We start from the raw sequence: 24,983 nt of genomic DNA on the forward strand, positions 1-24,983 counted from the left end.
TGCCCACTTACCTCACCCACCTGCCCACTTACCTCACCCACCTGCCTACTTACCTCACCCACCTGCCCACTTACCTCACCCACCTGCCCACTCACCTCACCCACCTGCCCACTCACCTCACCCACCTGCCCACTTACCTCACCCACCTGCCCACTCACCTCACCCACCTGCCCACTTACCTCACCCACCTGCCCATTCACTCATTTGTCCATTCGCCCATTCACTAACATTCAAAGTTCACCTTTAAACTTACCATACGGCAGCTAGTGCTTTGAAAAGGGGATGCGTCCTGTCTCCCCGACTCTACTCTGCTGAGTAGGAGCTCTCCGAGGAATGCTGCCCTCCGCGTTTCTCGTAAAGAGACCCAACAAGAAATGCAGAGCAGCATTGAGTCAGGGAAATGTTCGAGTAGAGTGGCAATTTGACAGTGATTGCTGCTCCTCCGATAATCCAGGCCAACATGTTTAGCTTTAGATTCCCATTTTGTATTGACTTGCTTAATTTAGATGATTTGATCACTCTCGCTGTTTGTGTTAACCATGGTTTCGAATTATCAGGGGAACGCTGTCTAAATGAAACATTGTTTTTTTAAAAACGAAAGTCTCTTGAATTCTGTTTCCAGGTGAACTTGTTTACCAAGCCCAGTCACCCGATGAAGGAGCATTGGTTACAGCTGCAAGAAACTTTGGTTTTGTTTTTCGGTCCCGCACCCCAGAGACCATCACCGTGAATGAGATGGGCAAGCCTGTTATGTACCAATTGCTGGCCATTTTGGATTTTAACAATGTGCGAAAGAGGATGTCAGTGATAGGTACATCGAGTACATAAACAAATTTATAACCTGTTGTATTCACTTTTATTCTAAAATGACTATTGTCCCTTTTACCGTTGTTCTTTTAGAACAATGGAACTGATCTGAATGAGCTCGCCTAAGTTTACTTTTGTAGTATTGATATCTTTACTGCTGACTTTAAGTTATCTTGTGTTTTAGTTAGAAATCCTGAAGGACAAATAAGGCTTTACTCAAAGGGGGCTGATACCATTCTGTTTGAAAGACTTCATCCCTCCAATGAAGACTTGATGTGTATCACCTCAGACCACCTCAGTGTAAGTGCATCTTCTGTTCTTCATGTATCTTTATTAGTTATTGGGTTAGGTTAATCAAAAACATGATGGTTAACCAGGATCTTATTGCAATAAAGCTAACGTAATATTAGTGCACTTGGATCCTGCATTAATTTATTTCCTACTCTTCTTTTAAACTAACAATGCTATGCAGAACTGTGGAATTTAGAAATGACGGGGTCTAAATTTGGCAGCACCCCAAATTGGTCGTGATCCCGACAACGTCGGTGAACCAGAATGATGAGGCCTAAAGGCCAAACTAAATCAGTCCTCGGGCCTCATCATTAGAATTTATGCCCGTTGCCGATGCCTCAACACAGCTCGCTTGTTGGTGCCGAACGAAATTTGGAAGGTGCTGAAGTCCAATTAAGTCCAGCAGAGCATGGGGGAGGCAATTGGGAACGAGGCGAGGGTGGGCCAGCAGTGAACCACAGTTGTTTTGTGGAGCCTGGAGAATCACTCCTGTTCTTTCTGATTCCGCACAACATCATCCCTGGTCAGGCAACTCACACCAAGAACTACTTGCCCATCCTGAACTCTGACTGTCTAAACAAACTCAGGAGCCAGGATTTCAAAATGGACTGCAGGAGTTTCATTTCAAGATTAAAATGAGCCCTGTGCTCAGTTTCAGCCGCTTCCAGAATCACCTGAAGAAAGTGAAAGCCTCAACCAATTTAGCGGTGGCCAGAGCACCCGTGCAGTTTTTTTTATTCTTTCATGGGCTATGGGCGTCACTGGCAAAGACAGCATTTGTTGCCCATCCCTAATTGCCCTTGAACTGAGTGGATTGCTAGGTCATTTCAGAGAGTAGTTAAGAGGCAAGCACATTGCTGTAGGTCTGGAGTCACATGTAGGCCAGACCAGGTAAGGATGGCAGATTTCCTTCCTTATAAGGCATTAGTGTTTAACAACGATCGATGATAGTTTATGGTCACCATTACTGAGACTAGTTTCAGTTCAAGATTTATCAATTGAATTCAAAACTCCACCAGCTGCCTTGGCGGGATTTGAACCCATGTCCCCAGAGCAATAACCTGGGTCTGTGGATTACGAGCTCAGTGACATTACTACTATGCACCGTCTCCCCAGATTTGGCAAAGGCCCCTGCTCTGCTAAATTGGTTGTCATTGGTCCCTGTCCACACCTGTAAAATGGGTGTAAATATGTTATATTCACAGGACGAAAAGATATTGTCATGGTAGCTTGGTAGCTGATCGTAAGTCAGTCTTTACTTGGCTTGAGTCTCAACTGTTCTGAATTGCAAGAGTTTATAGCAACAAAAGAGTGTTACTGTTTTATTTCATTCTGTCATGGGATGTGTGTGTCCCTGGCAAGGCTCATTGTTAATTGCTGTTGAGAAGGTGATGGTGAGCTGCCTTCTTGAATTGCTGCAGACCATGTGGTGAAGGTATACCTGTAGTCGGGAGGGAGCTCCAGGGGTTTGCCCCAGCAACGATGAAGGGATAGTGATATATTTCCATGTCAGGATGTTGTGTGACTTGGAGGGGAAAGTGTACCTGGTGGTGTTCCCATTCACCTGCTGCCCTTGCTCTTCTAGGTAATAGAGGTTGTGGGTTTGGAAGGTGTTGTCAAAGAAGTCTCAGTGAGTAGATGGTACACAATGCAGCCAGAAGTGTGCTGGTGGTTGGATGGAGTGAATGTTCAAGGTGGTGGAAGGGGTTCCAATCAAGTGGGCTGCTTTGTTCTGGATGGTATCAAACTTCTTGATTGTTGTTGGAGCAACACTCATCCAGGCAAGTGGGAGTCTTCCATCACACTTCTGAATTGTGACTTGTCAACGTTGCACAGGCTTTGGGGAATCGGGAGGTGAGATACTTGCCACAGAATTCCCGGGCTGTGACCTGCTCTTGTAGCCACAATATTTATATGGCTGGTTCAGTTCTATTTCTGGTCAATGGTAACCCCCAGGATGCTGATAATGGGAGATTCAGCGATGGCAATTCTATTGAATGTCAAGAGGAGATGGTTAAACTATCTTGGTGAAGATGGTCATTTCCTGGCACCTTTGTAACCTGAGTATTATTTGTGACTTATCAGTCCAAGGTTAGATGTTGTCTGGGTCTTGCTCCATGTGAGAGTAGACTGCTTCATAATCCTAAGGAGTATGAATGGAACTGAAGACTGTGCAATCATCAGTGAGCATCCCCACTTCTGACCTTATAATGGAGGGAAGGTCATTGATGAAGCAGATGGAGATGGTTGGGCCTAGGACACTACCCCGAGGAACTCCTGCAGCGGTGTCCTGGGACTGAGCTGATTGACCTCCAACAACCACAACCATCTTCCTATGTGCTAGATATGTCTCCAGCCAGTGGAGAGTTTTCCCCCCTGATTCCCATTGACTCCAGTTTGCCAGGGCTCCTTGATGCCACACTTGGTCAAATGCTGCCTTGGTGTCAAGGGCAGTCACTTTCACCTCGCCCCTGGATTTCAGCTGCTTTGTCCATGTTTGGACCAAGGCTGGAATAAAGTCTGGAGCTCAGGGCTGGATTTTTATGGCCCCTCACCCTCCCCACTGGGTGTATTTTCATAGGCGAGGTATGTAAAATATGGCAGTTATTCTCAGAGCAATGAAAAATCATGTAAACCAGCATTCTTTAGTTTCAGTACTGTTTTACTATCACAATACAGCTCAGGTTTCCTCAGACTTTATTGCTGTTTTGTCAGTTAAAAGAGCTTTAGTAAAACTTTATATCGCATTTGTTTCCTAGAGTCTAGTTTTAATTGTCACACCGTTTCCAAGAGACGAGCTTTTATAAAACTAAAATAGCAGCAATAATATTCACCTCCTCACTGACGTAAAATATTTTGCACAAGGAATTGCGTTGGGCATCAACTGTGTAATCAGTGGAAATAATCCAAATAAAGTTTTACGTGGGGTTTAGGGATTTGGTGGGAATTGATGTTTTGGCAATTCTAGTCTCGCTGGATGCTTGTCAAGCAGTTTTGGTTTCAATTGGATCAGTTTTAATGACTGTTAAGTGTATTTTCTAGACTGTGGGGCTGCCTTCCTGATAAGTAAGCTTGGGTAAAACCATTCATGTTTTTCTATATTGTTGGTATATTCATGTCACTTGGTGTGTGAAGAGAGAGGTGCTATGTTATGAGGCTTGCCTGCACATCAGTTACTGATAAGTAAGGAGTTACATTTGTTTTATCAGGGTAGGTATCCATCAGCCCTAGCCAAGGTGTGGGACCAGCTCACCTTCACACACTGCAAGAAGGAACCAAATCAGACCCCAGTAATTACCAACCAGTGATCACCAACTATTTCCACTCATATTAAAGGTCATAGAAATCGCATGTAATTCCAGACAAGATTTTGGACATCTGAGCGCTTTGAATTGAATAGGGAGTTTTTTTTTGCTTATTCTTTCATGGGATGGACATTGCTGGCTAGACCGGCATTTATTGCCCATCCCTAATGACCCTTGAGAAGGTGCTGGTGAGCTGCCTTCTTGAATGGCTGCAGTCTGTGTTGTAGGTACACCCACAGTGCTGTTAGGAAGAGAATTCCAGGATTTTGACCCAGCGACAGTGAAGGAACAGCAATATGGTTCCAAGTCAGGATGGTGTGTGGCTTGGAGGGGTGTATGGCCTTCTAAGTGGTAGAGGTCGCAGGTTTGGAAAGTGCTGTCGAAGGAGCCTTGCTGAGTTGCTGCAGTGCATCTTGTATATAGTACACATTGCTGCCGCTGTGTGTCGATGGTGGAGAGGGGGGGGGTGAATGTTTAAGGTGGATGCCGATCAAGCAGACTGCTTTGTCCGGATAGTGTTGAGCTTTTCGAGTGTTGTTGGAGCTGCAGAATTCCCAGCCTCTGACCTGCTCTGTAACCACAGTATTTATATGGCTGGTTCAGTTTGGTTTCTGGTCAATGGTAAGCCCCAGGATGTTGAAACAAAAACAAAAATAGCTGGAAAAACTCAGCCGGTCTGACAGCATCTGCTGAGAAGAACACAGTTGACGTTTCGAGTCCATATGACTCTTCGGAACTAAGGAAATATAGAATTGAGGTGAAATATAAGCTGGTAGAGAGGGGTGGGACAGGTGGAGCTGGATAGAGGACCTGGATAGAGGAGGCAAAGAAAAGATTGCCAAAGATGTCATGGACAAAAGGACAAAGGGGTGTTGACGGTGGTATTGGGGGAATAAGCGATGGTAATGCCATTGGACGTCAAAGGGAGATGGTTAGATTCTCTCTTGTTGTGGATAGTCATTGCCTGAAACTTGTGTGACATGCATGTTATTTGCCACTTATCAGCTCAAGCCTGAATGTTGTCCAGGTCTTGTTGCTTATGAACATGGACTGCTTCTGTATCTGAGGAGTCGCAAATGGTGCTCAATACTGTGTAATCATCAGTGAACATGCTATCTGGATTTACAGCAAATTGATCAGCCTTTGTCATTTACAGTCTGCAATAGATTGATCTTCTCAAAGCCCAAAATGAAATCAGAGCAGTTCAATAATTCTGAAACCTTTAATAGGGCATTATCTTGGGCTATTAAGTTGGCTGTTGCAGCATATTTGGTGAGCAACTTAATTTGGGTGTATGACATTCTCAAAGATTGCCAATATTCAACCATCTCAAGTGGATATTTATTATCTTGTGGGTCATTAAGAAAATATGTCTGACCAAACATGCTATTGTTCTGCATAATTTTCAGCACCAATTTGTCAATGTTTGTGCTGATCACATTGTTATCTATAGATTAGCAGGAAGTGAATTGATGTAGGCAGATATTGAAAGGCGGTAGGTATATAAATGGTGTGTTCGTGTTGAGAAGACAAGCCAATAACTGTCAGGAAAGATGGACTGTGATTTACCTGCTCATGTCTATGCTACAAACCTCACATGTGCTCTTCAGTATAAAACATTTTCTCGGTAATTGCATCTAAACTGTACTCCAGCAGGAGAATGGAGGGAACTACAAGAAAAACTGGCAGCTAAGTGAGAATCATTGACAAAGTTTTCTGTTTTTTGTCGCTACTGGTAACTTTAATATTCTACGAGGTCTATTGGACAATGCTATCCGGCCTTGGTAGGCTGCAGAGCAGAAACGTTACTTGCTGGCAGTACAGTCGAAAGTCTCAGAGGCCAGTGGATGTGATGACATGACCTATTCCATGCTGGAGATAACCTGGCACAACATTGGTGAGATGTTCACCTTCTGCAGAATCAGAAGTAGAACAGAAACGCTAGAGTTGCTTATGCTTATCACAGACCCTCAATGTTCGTGGTAGTAAGACAAGCGATGCTGCAGCTGCACCTGAAGATTCTATATCAGTCCAACAAGTTGGTGAGATTTCATAGTCAATTACACCAAGCTATAGAATTCCCTGTTACACAGTGTAATTCTGTCACTTTGATACGGAAGCTGGAGTACAAAGTTAGATATTGCATACAATGAGTGTTAATGGGACAATGCAATGGAAAATCTGAAACTTGGCAATTTACACCTCCATATGAATTCTCCTTTTTATATAACGGGGTGGGAATTGTCAATGTCATCTCCTTAGCACCTGACGTAGCCACTTTGCTGCATTCCGGCTGCAGTAGGGACTGTCACTCACAAGTCAGTCTCCACAGCCACAGCAGACAGTGTTCATTGCAGAAGTGACCTACACCCTGGGCGCAGTCCATCATCTCCTGAGATGGGCGAATCGATGTCTTCTCCTCGATGCCTGTCTTAGCCACTTTGCATTTTACTAAGAAACATTTCTGCAAGGTTTAGTAATTTAATATAAAAGTAAAATGCTGCGGATGCTGGAAATCTGAGATAAAAACTGAAAATGCTGGAAAAACTCAGCAGGTCTGACAGCATCTGTGGAGAGACAGTATGACTCTTCTTCAGATGCGGTCAGACCTGCTGAGTTTTTCCAGCATTTTCTGTGTTTAGTAATTAAACTTGAGTCTAAATTCACTTTTAATTAAACCCAGGAACTGTGTATTACTGAGCTACCTTGTACTTCAATGGATAAAACAAAAAATACACACAAGCTTAAGAAGGACTCAAATTTCCAAAGTCTTATCTGGAATAGCATACCTTTTTAAATTTGTTTGTTCTGAACACCATAATGTGTAATATTAAACACTTTAGGTGACTAATATCTGCTGCAGAACACACTTTTAAAAAATTCATTTCACGGGATGTGGGCTTCGCTGGCTGGGCTAGCATTTATTGCCCATCCCTGGTGGTGGTGAGCTGCCTTCTTGAACCACTGCAGTCCATGTGGTGTAGGTACACCCACAGTGCTGTTAGGAGGTGAGTTCCAGGATTTTGACCCAGCAACAGCGAAGGAACGGCGATATATTTCCAAGTCAGGATGCTGAGTGACTTGGAGGGGAATTTCCAGGTGGTGGTGTTCCTATCTATCTGCTGCCCTTGTCCTCCTAGATGGTCGTGGTCGTGGGTTTGGAAGGTGCTGTCGAAGGAGCCTTGGTGAATTCCTGCAGTGCATCTTGTAGATGGTACACACTGCTGCTACTGTACGGTGGTGGTAGAGCGAGTGAATGTTTGTGGATGTGGTGCCAATCAAGCTGACTGCTTTGTCCTGGATGGTGTCAAGCTTCTTGAGTGTTGTGGGAGCTGCACTCATCCAGGCAAGTGGGGAGCATTTCATCACACTCTCGACATGACTTGTAGATGGTGGACAGGCTTTGGGGAGTCAGGAGATGGGTTACTCGTTGCATTATTCCTAGCCTCTGACTTGCTGTTATAGCCACAGTATTTATATGGCTAGTCCAGTTCAGTTTCTGGTCAATGGTAACCCCCAGGATGTTGATAGTGGGGGTTTCAGTGATGGCAATGCCATTGACCATCAAGAGGCGATGGTTGGATTCTCCCTTGTTGGAGATGGTTATTGCCTGGCACTTGTGTGGCATGAATGTTACTTGCCACTTGTCAGCCCAAGCCTGGATATTGTCCAGGACTTGCTGCATTTGGACATGGACTGCTTCAGTATCTGAAGAGTCGCTAATGGTGCTGAACATCATGCAATCATCAGCGAACAACCACACTTCTGGCCTTATGATGGAAGGAAAGTCATTGATGAAGCAGCTGAAGTTGGTTGGACCAAGGACACTACGCTGAGGAACTCCTGCAGTGATGTCCTGGAGCTGAGAGGACTGACCTCCAACAACCACAACCATCTTCCTTTGTGCTAGGTATGACTCCAACCAGTGGAGAGTTTTCCTCTTGGTTCCCATTGACTCTAATTTTGCTGGGGCTCCTTGATACCACACTCAGACAAATGCTGCCTTGATGTCAAGGGCAGTCATTCTCACCTCACCTCGGGAGTTCAGCTCTTTTGTCCATGTTTGAACCAAAGCTGTAATGAGGTGAGGATCTGAGTGGCCCTGGCGGAACCCAAACTGGGCAACAGTGAGCAGGTTGTTGCTAAGCAAGTGCTGCTTGATACCACTGTTGATGACCCTTTCCATTATTTTACTAATGATCGAGATGACTGATGGGGCAGTAATTGGCTGGGTTTGATTTGTCCTGCTTTTTGTGTACAGGACATACGTGGGTGATTTTCCACATAGTCGGGTAGATGCCAGTGTTGTAGCTGTACTGGAACAGCTTGGCTAGGGGCGCGGCAAGTTCTGGAGCACAAGTCTTCATTACTATTGCCAGAATATTGTCATGACCTTATATATAAATTGTGAAGATGGATGTTATTTTGATACTTTGGGAATATGGTGGCATTGTGTGTGTGTGCGTATGTGTATGTGTTTGTGTGCGTGTGTAAGCCTGTGCGTGTGATGAGTAAAGATAGACTTGTCTGTAAGAACTGAGAGATGAAAGTTAAGGTGCTAGAAGCATGCATTTGTAATGAGAGGCTATGGTTTGTAAAACTGTTTTAATGGTGTAACTTTAATCTTGTGCGCTTAAGTTTTTTTCCCTACTTGTTAATAAATCTTTTAATTTTAAAATCCTAAAATTGTTTTTGGGATTCTATGCTTCTGGGATCCGTAGTTTTTTCTCTTATTTTCGAAATATTAAAAAAAGGTTATGATCAGAAGGGCAAGGTTCCCTCTGGGATTTGGTTTGCTCAGCAAATAACCTCGGCTGTGGTCGTAACAAATTGTATGTGTGTGGCTAGCAAGACCCTTCTATTAAAATAGTAAGTTTATAGCAGGCTTGATTTGCCAACATATGTTTAATATTAACACAAATGCAGTGTGCTTTCTGTTTCAAATTACTGCTGCCTAACTGCTTTAAGATATCAGTGGCATTCGCTGAGCAATGACTTGATGTGCAATGGTTAATAATGGCTTTTGCTTTCATGAGCAAATTTGATTACAATATCTTCGAGCAGCATTTTGTATTGGATACCATGCAAAGTTCATTTTTGTCAATTGTTAGAGTGGCTATATTTATCGTTAATGAGAGTAAATGTATTCCAAAGACGATTCATGCTCCTGGGGTGTCCCTGAATAGCATAAGCAGCTACTATGGCATAAACATTGGTCACAAGAAGTGATGCAGAAATCACAAAGTAATTTGCCTTTGTATAATTTAAGGATTACAAGCAATCCAAACTTCCTCTAATTAGTTTATAAAATTTACTACATATGGATTCCAATTACATCAGAGATCACAAATTATTTTCAGAGCACAATGGAAATTGGTTGAATGGTGAATGTCAAGAGAACTTTAAATCAGTTCCGTTTGGGCATTTTTTGCCAGTGCATGTCCATGACTCTATGACATGCACAGGCAAAAAAATGCCCAAACAGAATTGAGTTAAAGTTCTCTTTACATTCAACCAACGTAAAGTAATTTCCATCGTGTTCTGAAAATAATTTGTGATCTCTGATGTAATTGGAATCCATATGCAGTAAATTTTATAAGCTAATTAGAGGAAGTTTGGATTGCTTGTAATCCTTAAATTGTACAAAGACAAATTACTTTGTGATTTCTGCATCACTTCTTATGACCAATGTTTATACCATAGTAGCTGCTTATGCTATTCAGGGATACCCCAGGAGCAGCAGTTCTAAGCAGTTCAGTTTCTGACATGACTCATGAATTAAACACTGCTGCCCACAGCCATAAATACATGTACAGGCTCCTTTAAACTGTGCTCTTGTGACCAGAATCTAGCACTCACCCATCTGTATATAATATTGCTGGTGTCATTTTAGGAGAAGGGAATTGAAGCCCCCAGAGATTTCATGCTTTGGTGCTGCCTCACTAATGTTAAGGAGTGAAAAGAGAGATATCAATAGTATGTTTCTTCATAGGATGCTTAGGTTGGCAAGCGACTAATCTAAAACATGGAGAGCCCCTCTGTTGTGCTAACGTACATTATTTATTAGATCATGAAAAGAAAAGTGAAAGACATGAATTTAAATAGAGCCTTTCAAGGCGATAGAATGTCCCAAAGTACTTTTGAAGTGTGGGTACTGTTGTATTGTAGAGGGCAGCAGCCAATTTGCACACAGCAAGCTCCCACAAACAGCGGAATGCTAATGACCAGATAATTTGCTTTTGCGATGTTTATTGAGGGATAAATGTTGGGCAGGACACTAAGGAGTGCTACTGTGCTCTCCTTCAGATTGGTGCCATAGGATTTTTTACATCCACCTGGGAGGACAGGTAGAGTCTCTGTTTAACATCCCACCTGGAGTATCAGCTCTGATTTTTGCTCTCGGGCCTCGAGTGGAACATGATCCCACAGTCTTCTGCCTCAGAGGCAAGAATGCTACCAACTGAGCCATGGCTGGTACCTTACTTATAATTCAGTGTATCATTGCAATACTTGTTTGGTTTATCAGTTGCTGTTTGGTGCTGGAGACTAAGAGCTTCATCCTAATTTCTATTGCTGATGATAATGCCAAAAGAGCAGTTCATATATTTTTAATTTTCTGTTGATGGTGTTCGTTTATTGTGGTGGTCTGCTGCAGTCTGAGGAGAGAGAATCACTATGAAATAGTGGCCCAGATACAATTGCCAGGAGTTTGGAGGACATGATTTGAACCAATAACAAGGGAAGAATCTTTACTCTCTGATGTAGTAGGAATGACTGGCTTCTTTCCTATTATTTATGCACTCTGGAGTTGATTTTTTTTTTTAACAACCTCAGAGCACAAGAGTAGGAAAGTGTTCAGCTATCCTTCGGTCAATCTGTGATAAACCTTATACATAGGAATTTCTCTTTCTTTTACAGAGATGCTGTATTAGAACTGACATGTTAAATCAAGGCCCTTACCTCCCTGTTCCAATGGTTACAGGTGGAGGTTAAAGATCCCTTGATATGCTTCAAAGGAAAATAAGAGGTTCTCCAATGTTGGCCATTCTCAACCAACAGCAGAAAACTGGTCACTTGTCTCTTTGATGTTCATGGGATCTTCTTGTGGAAAAATGGTTGCTGTGTTTTCCTACATAATGATAGTTACTGCATTTCAGAGTAATGCATTTATGTGAAGCACTTGAAGGCTTTCTTGAAGGATGCAAACAGGCAATATATTAATGCTTTCCTTTCTTCTCTCCTCTCATCACTCTCTCCTCTGATTCTCAATCTTTTGCCCTTCCTTCCTCTCCCCTCCCTGGAATTCCAAGATGATAATTGTTCCCATTGTTACTTTCAGATTGCTCCATTTACAATCAGCTGCCCCCAAAAGTATAATGCATTGTATTTTTCTGGAATTCTTTCTGCTCTGAAGGGAATGCTGAATTAATTCTGAATTTGATCATTTGCACAGGAATTTGCAGGGGAAGGACTGCGAACATTAGTGCTTGCGTATAAAGATCTGGATGAAGCTTACTTTGCTAAGTGGCAAAAGATGCACCATCATGCCAGCACAGCTCTTGAGAACCGAGATGAACAGCTTTCTGACTTGTATGAAGAGATTGAACAGGACATGATGGTATGACCATGAAAAGATTAACTGGTCACATCCCAGTGAATTATGGCACTTGATTTATATATGAAGATTGTGACTGATGAAATTTAAGACATTATACAGAAGTCACTATTCTCATATCACAATCTGATCAGCACACTGGCTGCCAATGACCAATGCAGCATTTTACAATGCAGATAGCATGAAGATACTTCAGAATTAATTACTTGGTGTATACTTTTTCATCCATTTATTTTGGAAAATAACAATGTATAGCTCAGAATATCAAGTCTGTATCTAGATATTCATATCTAGACTATGAAGTCTGCAAAATACTAATCAGTAATTTGTCTGTAAAAGTTTAACATAAAAATATTAATTTGTAACTCTTCATTAATTGCAAACATAACTCTGTTTAGTTACTAGGAGCCACTGCAGTAGAAGACAAATTACAAGAAGGGGTTTCCGACACAATTGCCAACCTAGTCCTGGCCAATATTAAGGTTTGGGTACTTACTGGAGATAAGCAAGGTAAATGGTGGCCTCATCATTTTATGAAAGAGTATTTTAATTTTTGCTTTTTATGCAGATAAACCTATTGCATTTAATCCATCTTTATTCTCCAAGGTAATTGCAGATTACAAGAATTTAAAGCCACTGTATACATCAGAAATGGATGGTGTAAAATGGAGTGATTGGTTAAGCAGACCTTTTTCCACTGGCGTTTGATTTTTCAAAGCCATCGAAACATCTTTTGCTGATTCACTGGTTCTCGATTAATATTTGGAAAAGTTTTATTTAATGATGCTTTAGTTATTTACAAATGCACAATTTCACTCGAGAACGCTCACATTAGAAGCATCAACTATTTCGTGTAAAAATACTCAGTAGTCTTTGAAATGGCATGCAACCCACTTGAGGTATATATACAATACGCTGGATATCAGCTTTACAAAAACACTAGATATTTAGAAGTTCTGATATAAACAACATGATTGAACGACTGATTTACCAATCCAGGCAGGTCAATTAACCCCCTGCAATGTCTTCACTTCTTGCCCCCCCTGCCCCCGACACCATTACCTCTGGAGACCCTGAGGATCTATCCTTAACGATTTCCCGCTTCTCCTCTGCATGCTGCACCTCGGCAATAACATCTGCAAATGTGGCATCGATTTCCGTGTGCCTGCTGACAATACCCAGTTCTACCTCACGACCACCTCTCTCAACCCTTCTACTACCTCTGTCCTGTCAATCTGCTTTTCCAACATAAACCTTGAATGAGCCATGATTTCCTTCTACTAAATTTTGAGAAGACGGAGGCCGTTGGCCTTGTTCTTATGTTAAAGGTCCTGTATAAATGCAAGTTGTTGTTGTTGTTGTTGTACCTTACTGGACAAAGCCATTGTCATGCAAAACCTAAACATAGAAATAACATATTAATACAAATCCTAATTAAAACAGAAATTTCTGGAAAGGCGCTGGAGATCTGCCAGGACTTGAGAAGAGAAACAGCAGCTTAATATTTTAGGTGTAAACCCTTTGTCAGAAACTGGAAGATAAATCATTTGATAAGACTAAACATACACTGAGGGATGGGTGGAGTGGAGACAGGAAAGAGATAAACAAGTAGAAGAGGAGTTGGTAATGCTGACGCCTGCACCAAAGAGACACTTTTGTGTTTTATGGCCAACAGCCAGGTATTTGAAAAGACTAGAAAGGAGTGGAAATTGCTGGGTGATGTACAAAAGTCTTCCCAGCGAGGTAACAAAAAGCCATAACTATCAAGAGATCAGGGAACATGGAAGGTGGGAGAGAGAGAAATCTACAAGAAACTAGGAGAGAACTAAGGCCTGAAATTGCTGATCCACCTTCAAGCGAGAAAGCTACAATGTGTGCAGGATGAAGGTGATATTGGGCAGAGTTTTGCCCTTGACGGGCGGGCGGGCCCCACCGTCTCGGTGGCGGGCGGGCAGCCGATCGCCGCCACTGAAACGGGCCCCGCCACCATTTTAAGTGGGCGGGCCAATTAAGGCCCGCCCGACGGGAAGTGCTATGCACTTCCTGTGCGGGGGGTGGGTGGGGGAGGGATTCCCCAGCATATGCGCGAGAGAGCACACATCTCCCTGAGGCTAAGTGCTGCCTCAGGGAGATCGCTGACAGTGTTTGAAACTTTAAAAATAGAAAAATAAAAAAATGATTATCATGTCCCCCTCATGTGACCATGTCACACGAGATGGGACATGTTAATAAATATCACAAAAACTTTATTAAACTTTTTAAAAACAGACATGAAACGTCATCCCGCTGGTGGATGAGGTTTCATGTTTTTTCAGAAGCCCACCGGGGCTCCTGGCCTGCCCGCCAGCCTTAAGGTTGGACGGGCAGGGCCTTTAATTGGTTTAGCTACCCTGTCAATGGCCTCAATTGGCCATTGACAGGTCGGCGGGCAGACAGCTGATCGTGCTGTCCGCCCACCTTCCTGAATATTTAAATGGGGCGGGATGACGTCGGGGGTTCCTCCCAACATCATCACGCGTCATTTTTGTGTCGGTGAGCGGGCCCCGCCCCCAGCTCGCTGACAGAAAAATTCTGCCCATTGTGTTCTTGAAATTTCCCTGAGCTTGGTTGGAACTGTCAACGTTCTAACAGGTGAACCGCAAGGTAGTCAGGAGCTCTGCATGGAGGTTCAGCAAGGTGGTCCGTCAATTTACATTTGGTCGCCTCACAGCAGAGAAATTTGAGTCACACCAGTGGATATGGCATGGTAAATCAGAGAAGATACACATAGTTCATGTGGAAAGATGTGGCCTGGGAAGAGATAAATGATCAGGTGTTGTATTTACTATGGTTGCTAGAAGTCAGGGTAATGGAAGGATCCACATGGAGGTTTACCCAACTGATTCCTGGGATGGCGGGACTGACATATGAGGAGAGATTGAGTCGATTAGGATTATATTCGCTGGAGTTCAGAAGAATGAGGGGGATCTCATAGAAACCTATAAAATTCTAACAGGACTAGACAGAGTAGATGCAGGAAGGATGTTCCTGATGGTGGGGAAGTCCAGAACCAGGGGTCACAGTCTGAGGATATGGGGTAGACCATTTAGGACTGAGATGAGGAGAAATTTCTTCACCCAGAGAGTGATGAGCCTGTGGAATTCATTACCACAGAAAGTAGTTGAGACCAAAACATTGTATGTTTTCAAAAAGGAGTTAGATATAGCTCTTGGGGCGAAAGGGATCAAAGGGTATGGGGAGAAAGCGGGAGCAGGCTATTTAGTTGGATGATCAGCCATGATCATAATGAATGGCGGAGCAAGCTCGATGGGCTGAATGGCCTACTCCTGCCCCTAGTTTCTATGTTTCTATGAAAAGCTCCTCTGGAAAGGAGGAAGTGGGAGAAGCATAATGAAAACATTGAAATGAAAGGGAGCCTCAGTCCGGGAGGGTAAGTCTGAGTTAGCTACATGTTGCTAATTTAAGTAAATTGACTGCAAAGCTGACAGCTGATGTGAGTGGTGTGGATTGGCAACATTACAAAAAACAGCAGCAGGAACATGGATAACCCAAAGCAGGACAAATACACAATTACATCAGAGTAGCTATTCAGCCTGTACTGTGATGTTGAGAACTACTGCCCTGAAAAAATAGTAATATGTGAGAAAAATCAGATCCCCAGATAAATCAATGTTTGGCTGGGAAATGTACAGTTCACCTAAATGGACTCCAATATATTTTATACTTCACAGATATTGAGCTGTTTTGTTCTTTCAACGTCTCTAAGGTGACAAACTGATTTTTTTGTTGCAATTTATGCTTTCTGTTGAAACCCATTTTTGAAAAGCGTTTCTTTATCTTTATCCTTCATTATGATTTATGGACCTATCTTGCACTCTTGTTTATTCCCTTCAACTTTAGTAGTGTCCTCCCAATGGGCCTCAAATTTAGATCTTGGCTTATGAACCAAAAAGTCACTCAAATAAATTGGTATAATAGGATTTTTGTGCCACTGCAATGTATATGAGGTTTGGAAATCCCAGAGTACAGGGTTCAATTCCATGCTGCTCCCATCTTTGTTGCTTCCACAGAGACTACAGCAAGTGGTTTAGAGCTGGAGTAGGTTAGGTGGTGTGGCAGTGTAACATATTGCTGCATAATTGACTGTACCATGTGACTTCATTATTTGCATTGATGTGCTATTTATCCACACCAGAATGAACCCTGACTCTTGTTGAAGAATGATGTTATGGTATATCAATTATAACCTTTGCTGACCTCCTTACACTGCCAGTGCACAGCCATGGCATCTGCCGCAGGCCCAGTTGCATGTGCCTTACATCGTTGTCTATGAGCCTGTCCTTGGGTAGTAGTGTCGGTGATGTGTGAGGAAACTCAGTATGTGTGGCTTGAATTGAATCACATTGAGTGATGTCACCCTGAGGACTGGGAGCTTGAAGTTTTAATGGGGCCATGAACTTGATGTAATCTTCCAATATGAACAATTGTTGAAGCACAAATGTAATCTCGTAGTGAGGGTGTAACACAGTATTACCTTATGTAGATGGTTTATGTGTGAAATAAATTGGATTTATGAGCATGGTACAGCATATTGAAGTGTGACAGCTTTCTTAATATGTGTTAACCAAACTGGAAGATTGGACTGTCACAGCATGCACTTCTCAGGGTAGTACATGGCTTTTGTGACCTAGAGGCTAGACACATTAGATTTATCACATGTTACATACAGAAGCAATACCCTTTCCCCTGACAATTGATGTATTGATTGTCCCTCAGGAAAATTACACTATTTTTGATTATTTAATTCCAGAAAAAGCTATGTACAGTTAGATTCAGAATAAGACCTTCAAACATTATAAAACATGTTTAACCTTTCCATGACCTCTTAGAAACACATCTTTTCTTTAAGCTTTCTTTGTCCTTGAGCCATCGTACGTTTCAAAGGACGTTTTTTTGTTTCCTTTTTTTTCCAGATAAAAGGCATCCAACAAAATATAATATTTTAATAATGCTGCTCATTTGCTCTTATTGGCTTATTGATTACTGAGGAAGGAAAAATTCATTGATAAAATGAAATTATTGAGACAGGAGCTCCAGTGATTTGGCTGACATTGAAATAGGGTTCACCTTCAACGGGAAGCTTCAGTTAGCTAACGGTGAGGCCTATCAGATCAAACACTCTGAAAACAGCATTAATTAATGGGGAAAAGACAAAGGACAACTCTCTCCAAAGCCAAGACAAAGTAAGACTTTCTTGCCTATCGAAGCAGTGTATTTGGAAGCAGTTAATAAAACATAAAAGCAAGTAAAACATGAGCTCTCCAACTTTTTCTGAGGTAACTTGGAAAGGAAATGATGTTTTGTTACATATTCGTTGTTCTGCAAATATACCCGGAATGCACAGTAAGAGATAAACCCAGGTAAACTTGGGAAAACGAGCAAGTCAAGAAGGAACAGTTATAAATCATAATACACTCATAATATATTCTAAATGGTTACTACCGCTGCTTTGCTCTGATTTGTTCTTATTCCCAAGCTATCATTGTTCGTGAGTGCATTAGCAAGTTCTGAAAGGATTGTTTTATTATTGTTGGAGGCAGTTTTTAAATGAAAGTCCTAATTAAGCAGCCATTTTTAAGTGGAACATTTTTGTAACACTATATGTGTTACATGAATATTTGATTAAAAAGAAAAGATGCAAATAAATTTAATCCTGAATTATATATATATAATTATTTAATCCTAAATTATATATATTTTTGGGAGTTCTTCATAAAAATTAACCCAGTAAACAGATGGAAAGATGTATACTTGCTATCCCTATGTTAGATGCAGAGATAGATTGTTTATTGATCTGTAATGGTAGGGAAAACAATTTTTTTTTCCAGGAGTTAATTTTTTTTTCAAGTAGCACTCTGAGGAGGCATCTTGGAAACAATTTTCCCCAAGCTTTTCCGGTTGAGATGTTATTCGTTTTCCTTAACAACCCTCACATCACAACTCATCATGAGCAATGCCGTAGGGAGGTGGGCTAGTCCAGGCAGGTCTAACTGAAAGCCCGCAGCTCACCATGGTGACTGTTAAGCCAGGAATCATGTCTACTGTAGTTTGCAGCATCAGCTGGACCACCTGGTGAGGGAAAATGTCTCTTCAGGCCAACTCCAATATTCACGTGTTAGTGGCCCCTGGAAACTCTAATATCTGCCTGTCCATGTTGGGGAGGGGTGAGGGGGGCTGGGGTAGCGGGGGGTGGGGTGGGGGGGGTCGTGGTGGGGGTAAGGTTGTTGAGGCCTCCCCTTCCCTCTTCCGAACCCAATTATGTTTCTCTTGGCTTTCTGTGTTGTGGAACTAATTGTCCTTTTTTGTTAATATTTATTGTTAAGATAATGGCTAATACATATTGGGACTTTCTCTCCGGGTTCAGGCCAATATCATTGTGACAACGTTATAACCTGACACGTTTTGCTCAGATAAAAATGGCCACTTTTAAGTAATGCTCAAGTCAGAAAATTAGTGCTGAGATTTTTGTCTTCCGTCATTATAACATTGAAATTTTTGTGCCCGTAACAATGAGCAATTTGATCCACTGCACCTTAAGTCTTACTGATAGCACCACCAGGAGGCTGGACTCTGGGACTGGTTGGTAGCAGCAGCACTATGTGGGACTCAAGACACGGTAAGAGTGGGGCAAAGCTGGAGAGCACACATGGAGCACTGGAAGAAGCTCTGATTACTCAATTAAACTTGCAATTAAGCATTACAAAAAACCCAAAGGGTCAAATTGACAGACTGCTAATAACAAGAGCCATTGAGTCAGGTAAAGTTCTTTAAGAGTTGGAATGTGAATAAGCCACACCACCCAACACCCTCTCCTGTCAATCACTGACTTTTCCATGTGATTTTTACCCGTTATAGACAGACTGACAAACGCCCAATGGTTTTTAACCCTGTCATCCTCTACTGTTTATTTGCCTGTCTTCTCTGACAATGTGCATTGGTTAGAGAATGTGTTGGTCAAGTATAAAGTTATTTGTACACACTCACTCACTTTTCCAGAACAGCTTCATCCAATTCAGCGTCACGGGGAGTTAGAACCTATCCCGACAGGCAATGGGCACTAGGCAGGGTACACCCAGGATGGGACACCAGTCCATCACAGGACACACTCACACTGGGGGACAAATTACCATAGTCAATCCACCTAACCAGCACGTCTTTGGGCGGTGGGTGGAAACCAGAGCACCGGCCGTTAACCCACGCAGATATGGGGAGAACATGCAAACTCTACGCAGACAGATGCCTGAGGTCAGGATCAAACCCAGGTCCCTGGAGCTGTGAGGCAGCAGCACTAACCACTATGTCACCAGGCTGCCCATTTATATACACTTTCAAACACAATTAGGTAGAACGTTTTTTTTTTAAAAATAAGCGTCTTCATATTTGGATTCAATTTGTCAAAATGTGTTGTTAATAAATATCCTGTAGGATAATTGTCTATCCATTCTGGTGTATTTTCTGCCATTAATTGTTATCTTTGGTCTGGTAGAGACTTCACCATAAGGGTTACCTATTTCCTCTGTGGGAGAGTGGGGCATTGTGCAGGATATCTCATAATCTAGAATCATTATTTGTGGAAAATATACAGGTGAAGAAGCACTCTCATGGTTTAAGTCAAAGCTGATAATGCAACTCGGTTCTGGAGAAATGGACAATTGATTCACTTTGGATACTAATTAAATGATTACTGAAGATTAGCTTGTCACTTAATAATTAACTGGCTATTCATCAATTATTATGACAGATTAAGTGGTCATTTGTCTAACTGCTGTTTGTGGGATATTGGCTGTTGTGTTTGCCTGCATAACATTGACTGCACTTCAAAAGTAATATGTATGGAGTACTTTAAAACATTTTGCATACGTGATGAAATGATATATCAATGCAAATCCTTTGCTGGAAACATAATTAATTTAGGTTTCTGCAGTTCTGGGCTCCACATCATCGGAAATGATGTTGAAGTAATAGAAGGCGTACTGTACCGATTCACTGGAATGCTGCCTGATATAAGAAAATACAAACAGCAGGAGAGGGTTGCAAGGCTGTGGAATGCGCTACCAAGGTTAATGATTGAAGCAGGCATGTCAACATGGGTTAGATAGATGGCTGATGTTAAGGAATTAAAAGGATAGGGGAAGAAGGGGAGCATGAAAATAGGATGAATGTTCCTGTGGAGAATAAACACCTATATGGAGAGGTTGGTTACAGGGGCCTGTTCTGCTGTTGCATTTTCTATGTAATGTACGTTCCAAAGGCACTGCCCTGCACACTCTCCCTTGCCCTATAGTTTTGCTGTGATAATGTCAAAAATCATCACAGTCTGCTCCAATTTATTCCTTCTCAGGACACTAAAACTTTGGAACAACTTGCCTCCTTCCATCTTTGCTTCTTCTAAATCCATTCTTCCATTCCCCAATTTACCATCTCCTTTTCACTCCTTTCCTTAAAAACTCACACTTGGGATATAAGCAAGGCTGTTGTTGTAAGATGTTGGGCGTACTTTAGTAGGTCTCATTAAGGTATTCATAGTCTTAGGTAGTTCAACATTAAGCATCTGTTAACTACTAGAAACTATATACATTGGTACAGTAAAGGTCCAAGCTAGGGGCTATCTCCATGCTTGCTTCTAGACACAGCTCTATCCAACACTACACTGACCCCTCGGTACGAGTCATGTGTTCTCCTACTTCGCTGTGTGGGCGGTGCTATACTCAGTCCCACGTTAACTCACTATGTGCCGGACCCTTATACTACACTTGTTATTGCTCATCCCTGGTCTTTTTGACCTTGGTGGTGTCTTGGACTATGGGTCTAGCTTTTTCAATGGCAAGCCTTTGGAAGGTTGTTGAAAATAAACCGACACGATCGATCTCTGACTGTCTGACTCTTCACATTTCACATTCCTCTTTCCTCACAGAGACAGCAATGAATATTGGTTACTCGTGCAACATCTTAACAGATGACATGAATGAGATATTCATAGTGTCCGGCTACACAGTTCTCGAAGTGCGTGAACAACTCCGGTAAACAACCCATGAACATTTCTGCATGTCGTAAAACATTCCTATTTTTAAAAAGTGAAAGTATATTCCATAGAATGGTTGTCACATTTCAAGATTTCCTTTTACTATTTTTTCACAAAAATGGGTATTTTTTTAAATATTTCTTCTAAGCCAACAGGATTCCTTAGTTTAAAACTGTATTCCCTAAACAAAAAAATCTGCTAAATGGAAATTGTTTCCTTCAGAGTCTGAACAAGCAATTTATTAGCTTGGCTGGGTAATCAGCACACCTTAGACCCATTGTGTTGGAAAACACTTTGGTCTCCAGGGCAGTGTGAGTCAATCCCATAAATTGTAAAATGCTCAGACTGATGCCATTGAATCTGAAAGAATAAAAACAAAAACAGAATTACCTGGAAAAACTCAGCAAGTCTGGCAGCATCGGCGGAGAAGAAATCAGTTAACGTTTCGAGCCTTCATGGCCCTTCATGGCCCTTCGGATTTCCAGCATCCGCAGTAGCTTTTAGCTTTTTGTTTTTATCTTTGAATCTGAAAGAATGTTCACTGCAGAATTTGTAACAATGGGATAATGTACGGAATTTTACACCCTAAGCGGATGCCAAATCGGTAGACTGGTTTGCATTTGCAGACAACAGATTTTTCCGATCCTGTTGGTGGATTCTTTCTTTTTTGACTGATCCTGGACCAGAAGTGGGTGCTGGACTCTAGTAGTTTACCACACAGAACGAGACCATGTGGCCCAGCTTGTCTGTGTCTTCTTTTAAAACTAATCCCATTGTCCCACTGTGCAATTTCCTCCAATTCAAATGTTCAACAACTCTCTGCATGTCGACAGTTTTCTTAATATCTCTTCCCACTCACTCAATTATAACTTTAAGTTGTACAGTCATCACAGATTCCCACACCATAGTAATCTTCCTTATTCAGTTATACAAACCCTATAAATCATTTTTCTAGCTTGCCCCCTTACTTTCTCTTCTCCTCTTTCCTCTTTCCTCCCCCCCCCCTCCACCTCCCCCCCTCTCACCTCCCCCCTTCTCCAACACCTCCCTTCCACCTACCCCCGTTTCCAGCTCCACCCCTCTCCAGCTCCCCCTTCTCGAACCACCCCCTCTCCAGGCCCTCCCCTCCAACTCCCCCCATCTCCAGTACCCCCTCTCTAGCACCCCGCCTCTCCAGCTCCCCCCCACGCCAGCTCCCCCCTCTCCAACTCCCCCCCCATCTCCAACAACCCCCCTTCTCCAACATCCCCCCTCTCCAACGCCCCCCCTCTCCAACACCCCCCCTCTCCAACACCCCCCCTCTCCAACACCCCCCCTCTCCAACACCCCCCCTCTCCAACACCCCCCCTGCCCAACACCCCCCCTCTCCCACAACCCCGGTCTCCAACACCCCCCCTCTCCAACAACCCCCCTCTCTCCAACACCCCCCCTCTCCAACACCCCCCCTCTCCAACACCCCCCCTCTCAACAACCCCCCTCCAACAACCCCCCCCAACACCCCCCCCTCCAACACCCCCCTCTCCAGCTCCCCGCCCGCTCCAGTTCCCCCCTCTCCAGCTCTCCCATTCTCCACATCCCCCCTTCTCCATCTCCACCTCTGCCTTCTCCACCTCCACCGTCTCCATCTCTCCCCTCTCTCCCTCCCCACTTCACGCACACCTCCCCCCTCTCCATCTCTTCCCCCCCCCCATTCTCCATCTCTTCCCCCCCCAATATCCATCTCTTCCCCCAATTCTCCATCTCTTCCCCCCCATTCTCCACATCCCCTCCACCTTTCCCCTCTCCACCTCCTCCCACCTCTCCACCTCCTCCCACCTCTCCACCTCCTCCCACCTCCTCCCACCTCTCCACCTCCTCCCCCCCACTCTACCCCCTCCCCTTTCCACCTCCTCCATCTCCCACTCGCATTCTACATCTCTCCCCCATTCTCCACCTCCCCCTCCACCTTCCTCCTCTCCACTTCCTCCCCTTTCTCCACCCCCCATGCTCTCCCTCTCCTTCTCCCCCTCCTCCCATATGTTTCTCCCCTCTCCTCCTCATGCCTGTCCTCCGCTTCCTCCCCCCCCCCCTCTCCTGCTCCTCTTCCCCTCTTCTCCTCTTCCCTGTCTCCTCCTCCTCCTCCCCTCTCCTCCTAGGACCCTCCTCCTCCTCCCCCCTCTCCTCCTTCCCCCTCCTCCTCCTCCCCATCACCTGTCATGGAGAAAATGTATAGCTCTCAAGCTTATGGGTAGTATAAGTAGACATTCACCTGAATTTTACTTGAAAATTTAAAAATGACAGGTCACTTTTTCCTTCAAGTAAAGTCTGTTGGAAAGGGAAAAAATTGCATTCACCAATAAAATGCAAAGGTGTAGAACTTTCCCTCAAGTGCTTTCTGATGTTTTATTTGGAATTCCCATTGTGCTCAATTATTCTGATGGAAGTAGTGCTAGATTACAGAATCAAAATATTGCAGAAGTTGACAAAAAGGAATAGACCCCCACAGTTTGCTATAAGCCAATGGCACTGTTGGAGGGGGAAAAAAATGAACTAAAATCACAGACCCCGAGACCGACTCAGAGGTTACGGAAGTTCACTGACCTTTATGGATGGGTCACTGTCTTTAAGCAAACTCAAAGGAAGCATTTGGGCTTCAGAGATAAAATTCTAGACGTGGCAGTGGTAGCAGTTGATTGACCCAGAACAGAAGCATACATATGATAATTGTCTCTCATTGAAGTTATGCAGGGTTCTTGTTTTTGCAATTTTTGTGAGGTGAGAAGAATGGCAAGTCCTTTCTCTTGAGGGAAAGAATCAACCCCTAAAACAATTTCTGCCTTGTTTAAATGTACCGGAGCTTAGAATTTCCAATTAATGTTATTTTAACAACATTAATCAGAATATCTAGGTCAGCGTATACTTAAGGGTTTATATAAAATTGCAAAGTTCTTAAATGTGTTTTGTATTCCAGGAAAGCCACAGAGCAAATGATGGGGACACCTATTTGCAATGGGTATGGTGTCTCTGTAAAGAACGGGAGTTTGAAGCTAGAATCAGTCATTGAAGAGACTGTTATGGGAGACTATGCGCTGGTTATTAATGGACACAGTTTAGTAAGTGTGAATACTGAACATGGTTATGAGGGTTTTTGTGTGACTCCCTTTACAGCTTAGCAGGTTATCCATTGAGTAACTAAGCCATGGAGACCATCTCATCTGGACTAACATCAAGCACCTGAGAGTTGGCCTTAAGCCTTGGATTAAGGAGGAGAAAATTGGTCAGGTTTCCCACTCGGTTGCTGTTCAGTGACCCCCTGCTCAAAATGCTGGTGTGTGGATTTGATTGAGACCATTCTAGCTGTAATTAACCGATTCCGCGATTTAATAGCTGATGCTCACTGGCGAGGCAGACACATGAAAAATTAGGTATTTAGCCAAGGCACAGGAGGCTAACCAACATCTGAGGATCCTGTACCCCTGTAAGATATCGGGGGGGATTTTATGACCCCTCTCATGGCAGGAGGTGGCGTGCAAGCACTCCGCCACCTTCCAGCTTCCGCCAAATTTAAGTCTGGGGCAGGAAGGCCTGTGGTTGAACTAGGAGCAGTAGTGGGCTACTTGGCCCTTTGAACCTGCTCTGCCATTCAATAAGATCATGGCTGATCTGACTGTAACTTCCTGCCTACCCCCGGTAACCTTTCACCCACTAGTTTATCAAGAATCTATCTACCTGTGCCTTGAAAACATTCAAAGGTTCTGCTTCCACTGCTTTTTGAGGAAGGGAGTTCCAAAGGCTCATTACCCTGTGAGAGAAAAAAAAAAATTTTTCCAAGTCCCATTTAATGACCACTTAAGGGACTCAGTCCACCATTGCTGGTATTAACCCAGCTGTGGACAAGCTTGTC

At 43.1% G+C, this 24,983-nt stretch overlaps 1 protein-coding gene across 7 annotated transcripts in view; it reads left to right on the top strand.

Annotated features, from left to right (window-relative positions):
• atp8b4 (ATPase phospholipid transporting 8B4) overlaps positions 1–24,983 on the top strand; it is a 272,971-nt gene that overhangs the window by 215,469 nt on the left and 32,519 nt on the right. For all 7 annotated transcript variants that reach the window (XM_078530237.1, XM_078530243.1, XM_078530244.1 and 4 more), the window contains exons 16-21: positions 623–811; positions 992–1,107; positions 11,857–12,021; positions 12,417–12,528; positions 20,993–21,098; positions 24,051–24,192. In XM_078530237.1, coding sequence (XP_078386363.1) covers positions 623–811; positions 992–1,107; positions 11,857–12,021; positions 12,417–12,528; positions 20,993–21,098; positions 24,051–24,192 — 830 coding nt within the window. The remainder of the gene's footprint in view (positions 1–622; positions 812–991; positions 1,108–11,856; positions 12,022–12,416; positions 12,529–20,992; positions 21,099–24,050; positions 24,193–24,983) is intronic.

Source organism: Cetorhinus maximus, chromosome 26 (genome assembly GCF_964194155.1).
Source record: "Cetorhinus maximus chromosome 26, sCetMax3.hap1.1, whole genome shotgun sequence".
NCBI classification, from domain to species: Eukaryota; Metazoa; Chordata; class Chondrichthyes; order Lamniformes; family Cetorhinidae; genus Cetorhinus; species Cetorhinus maximus.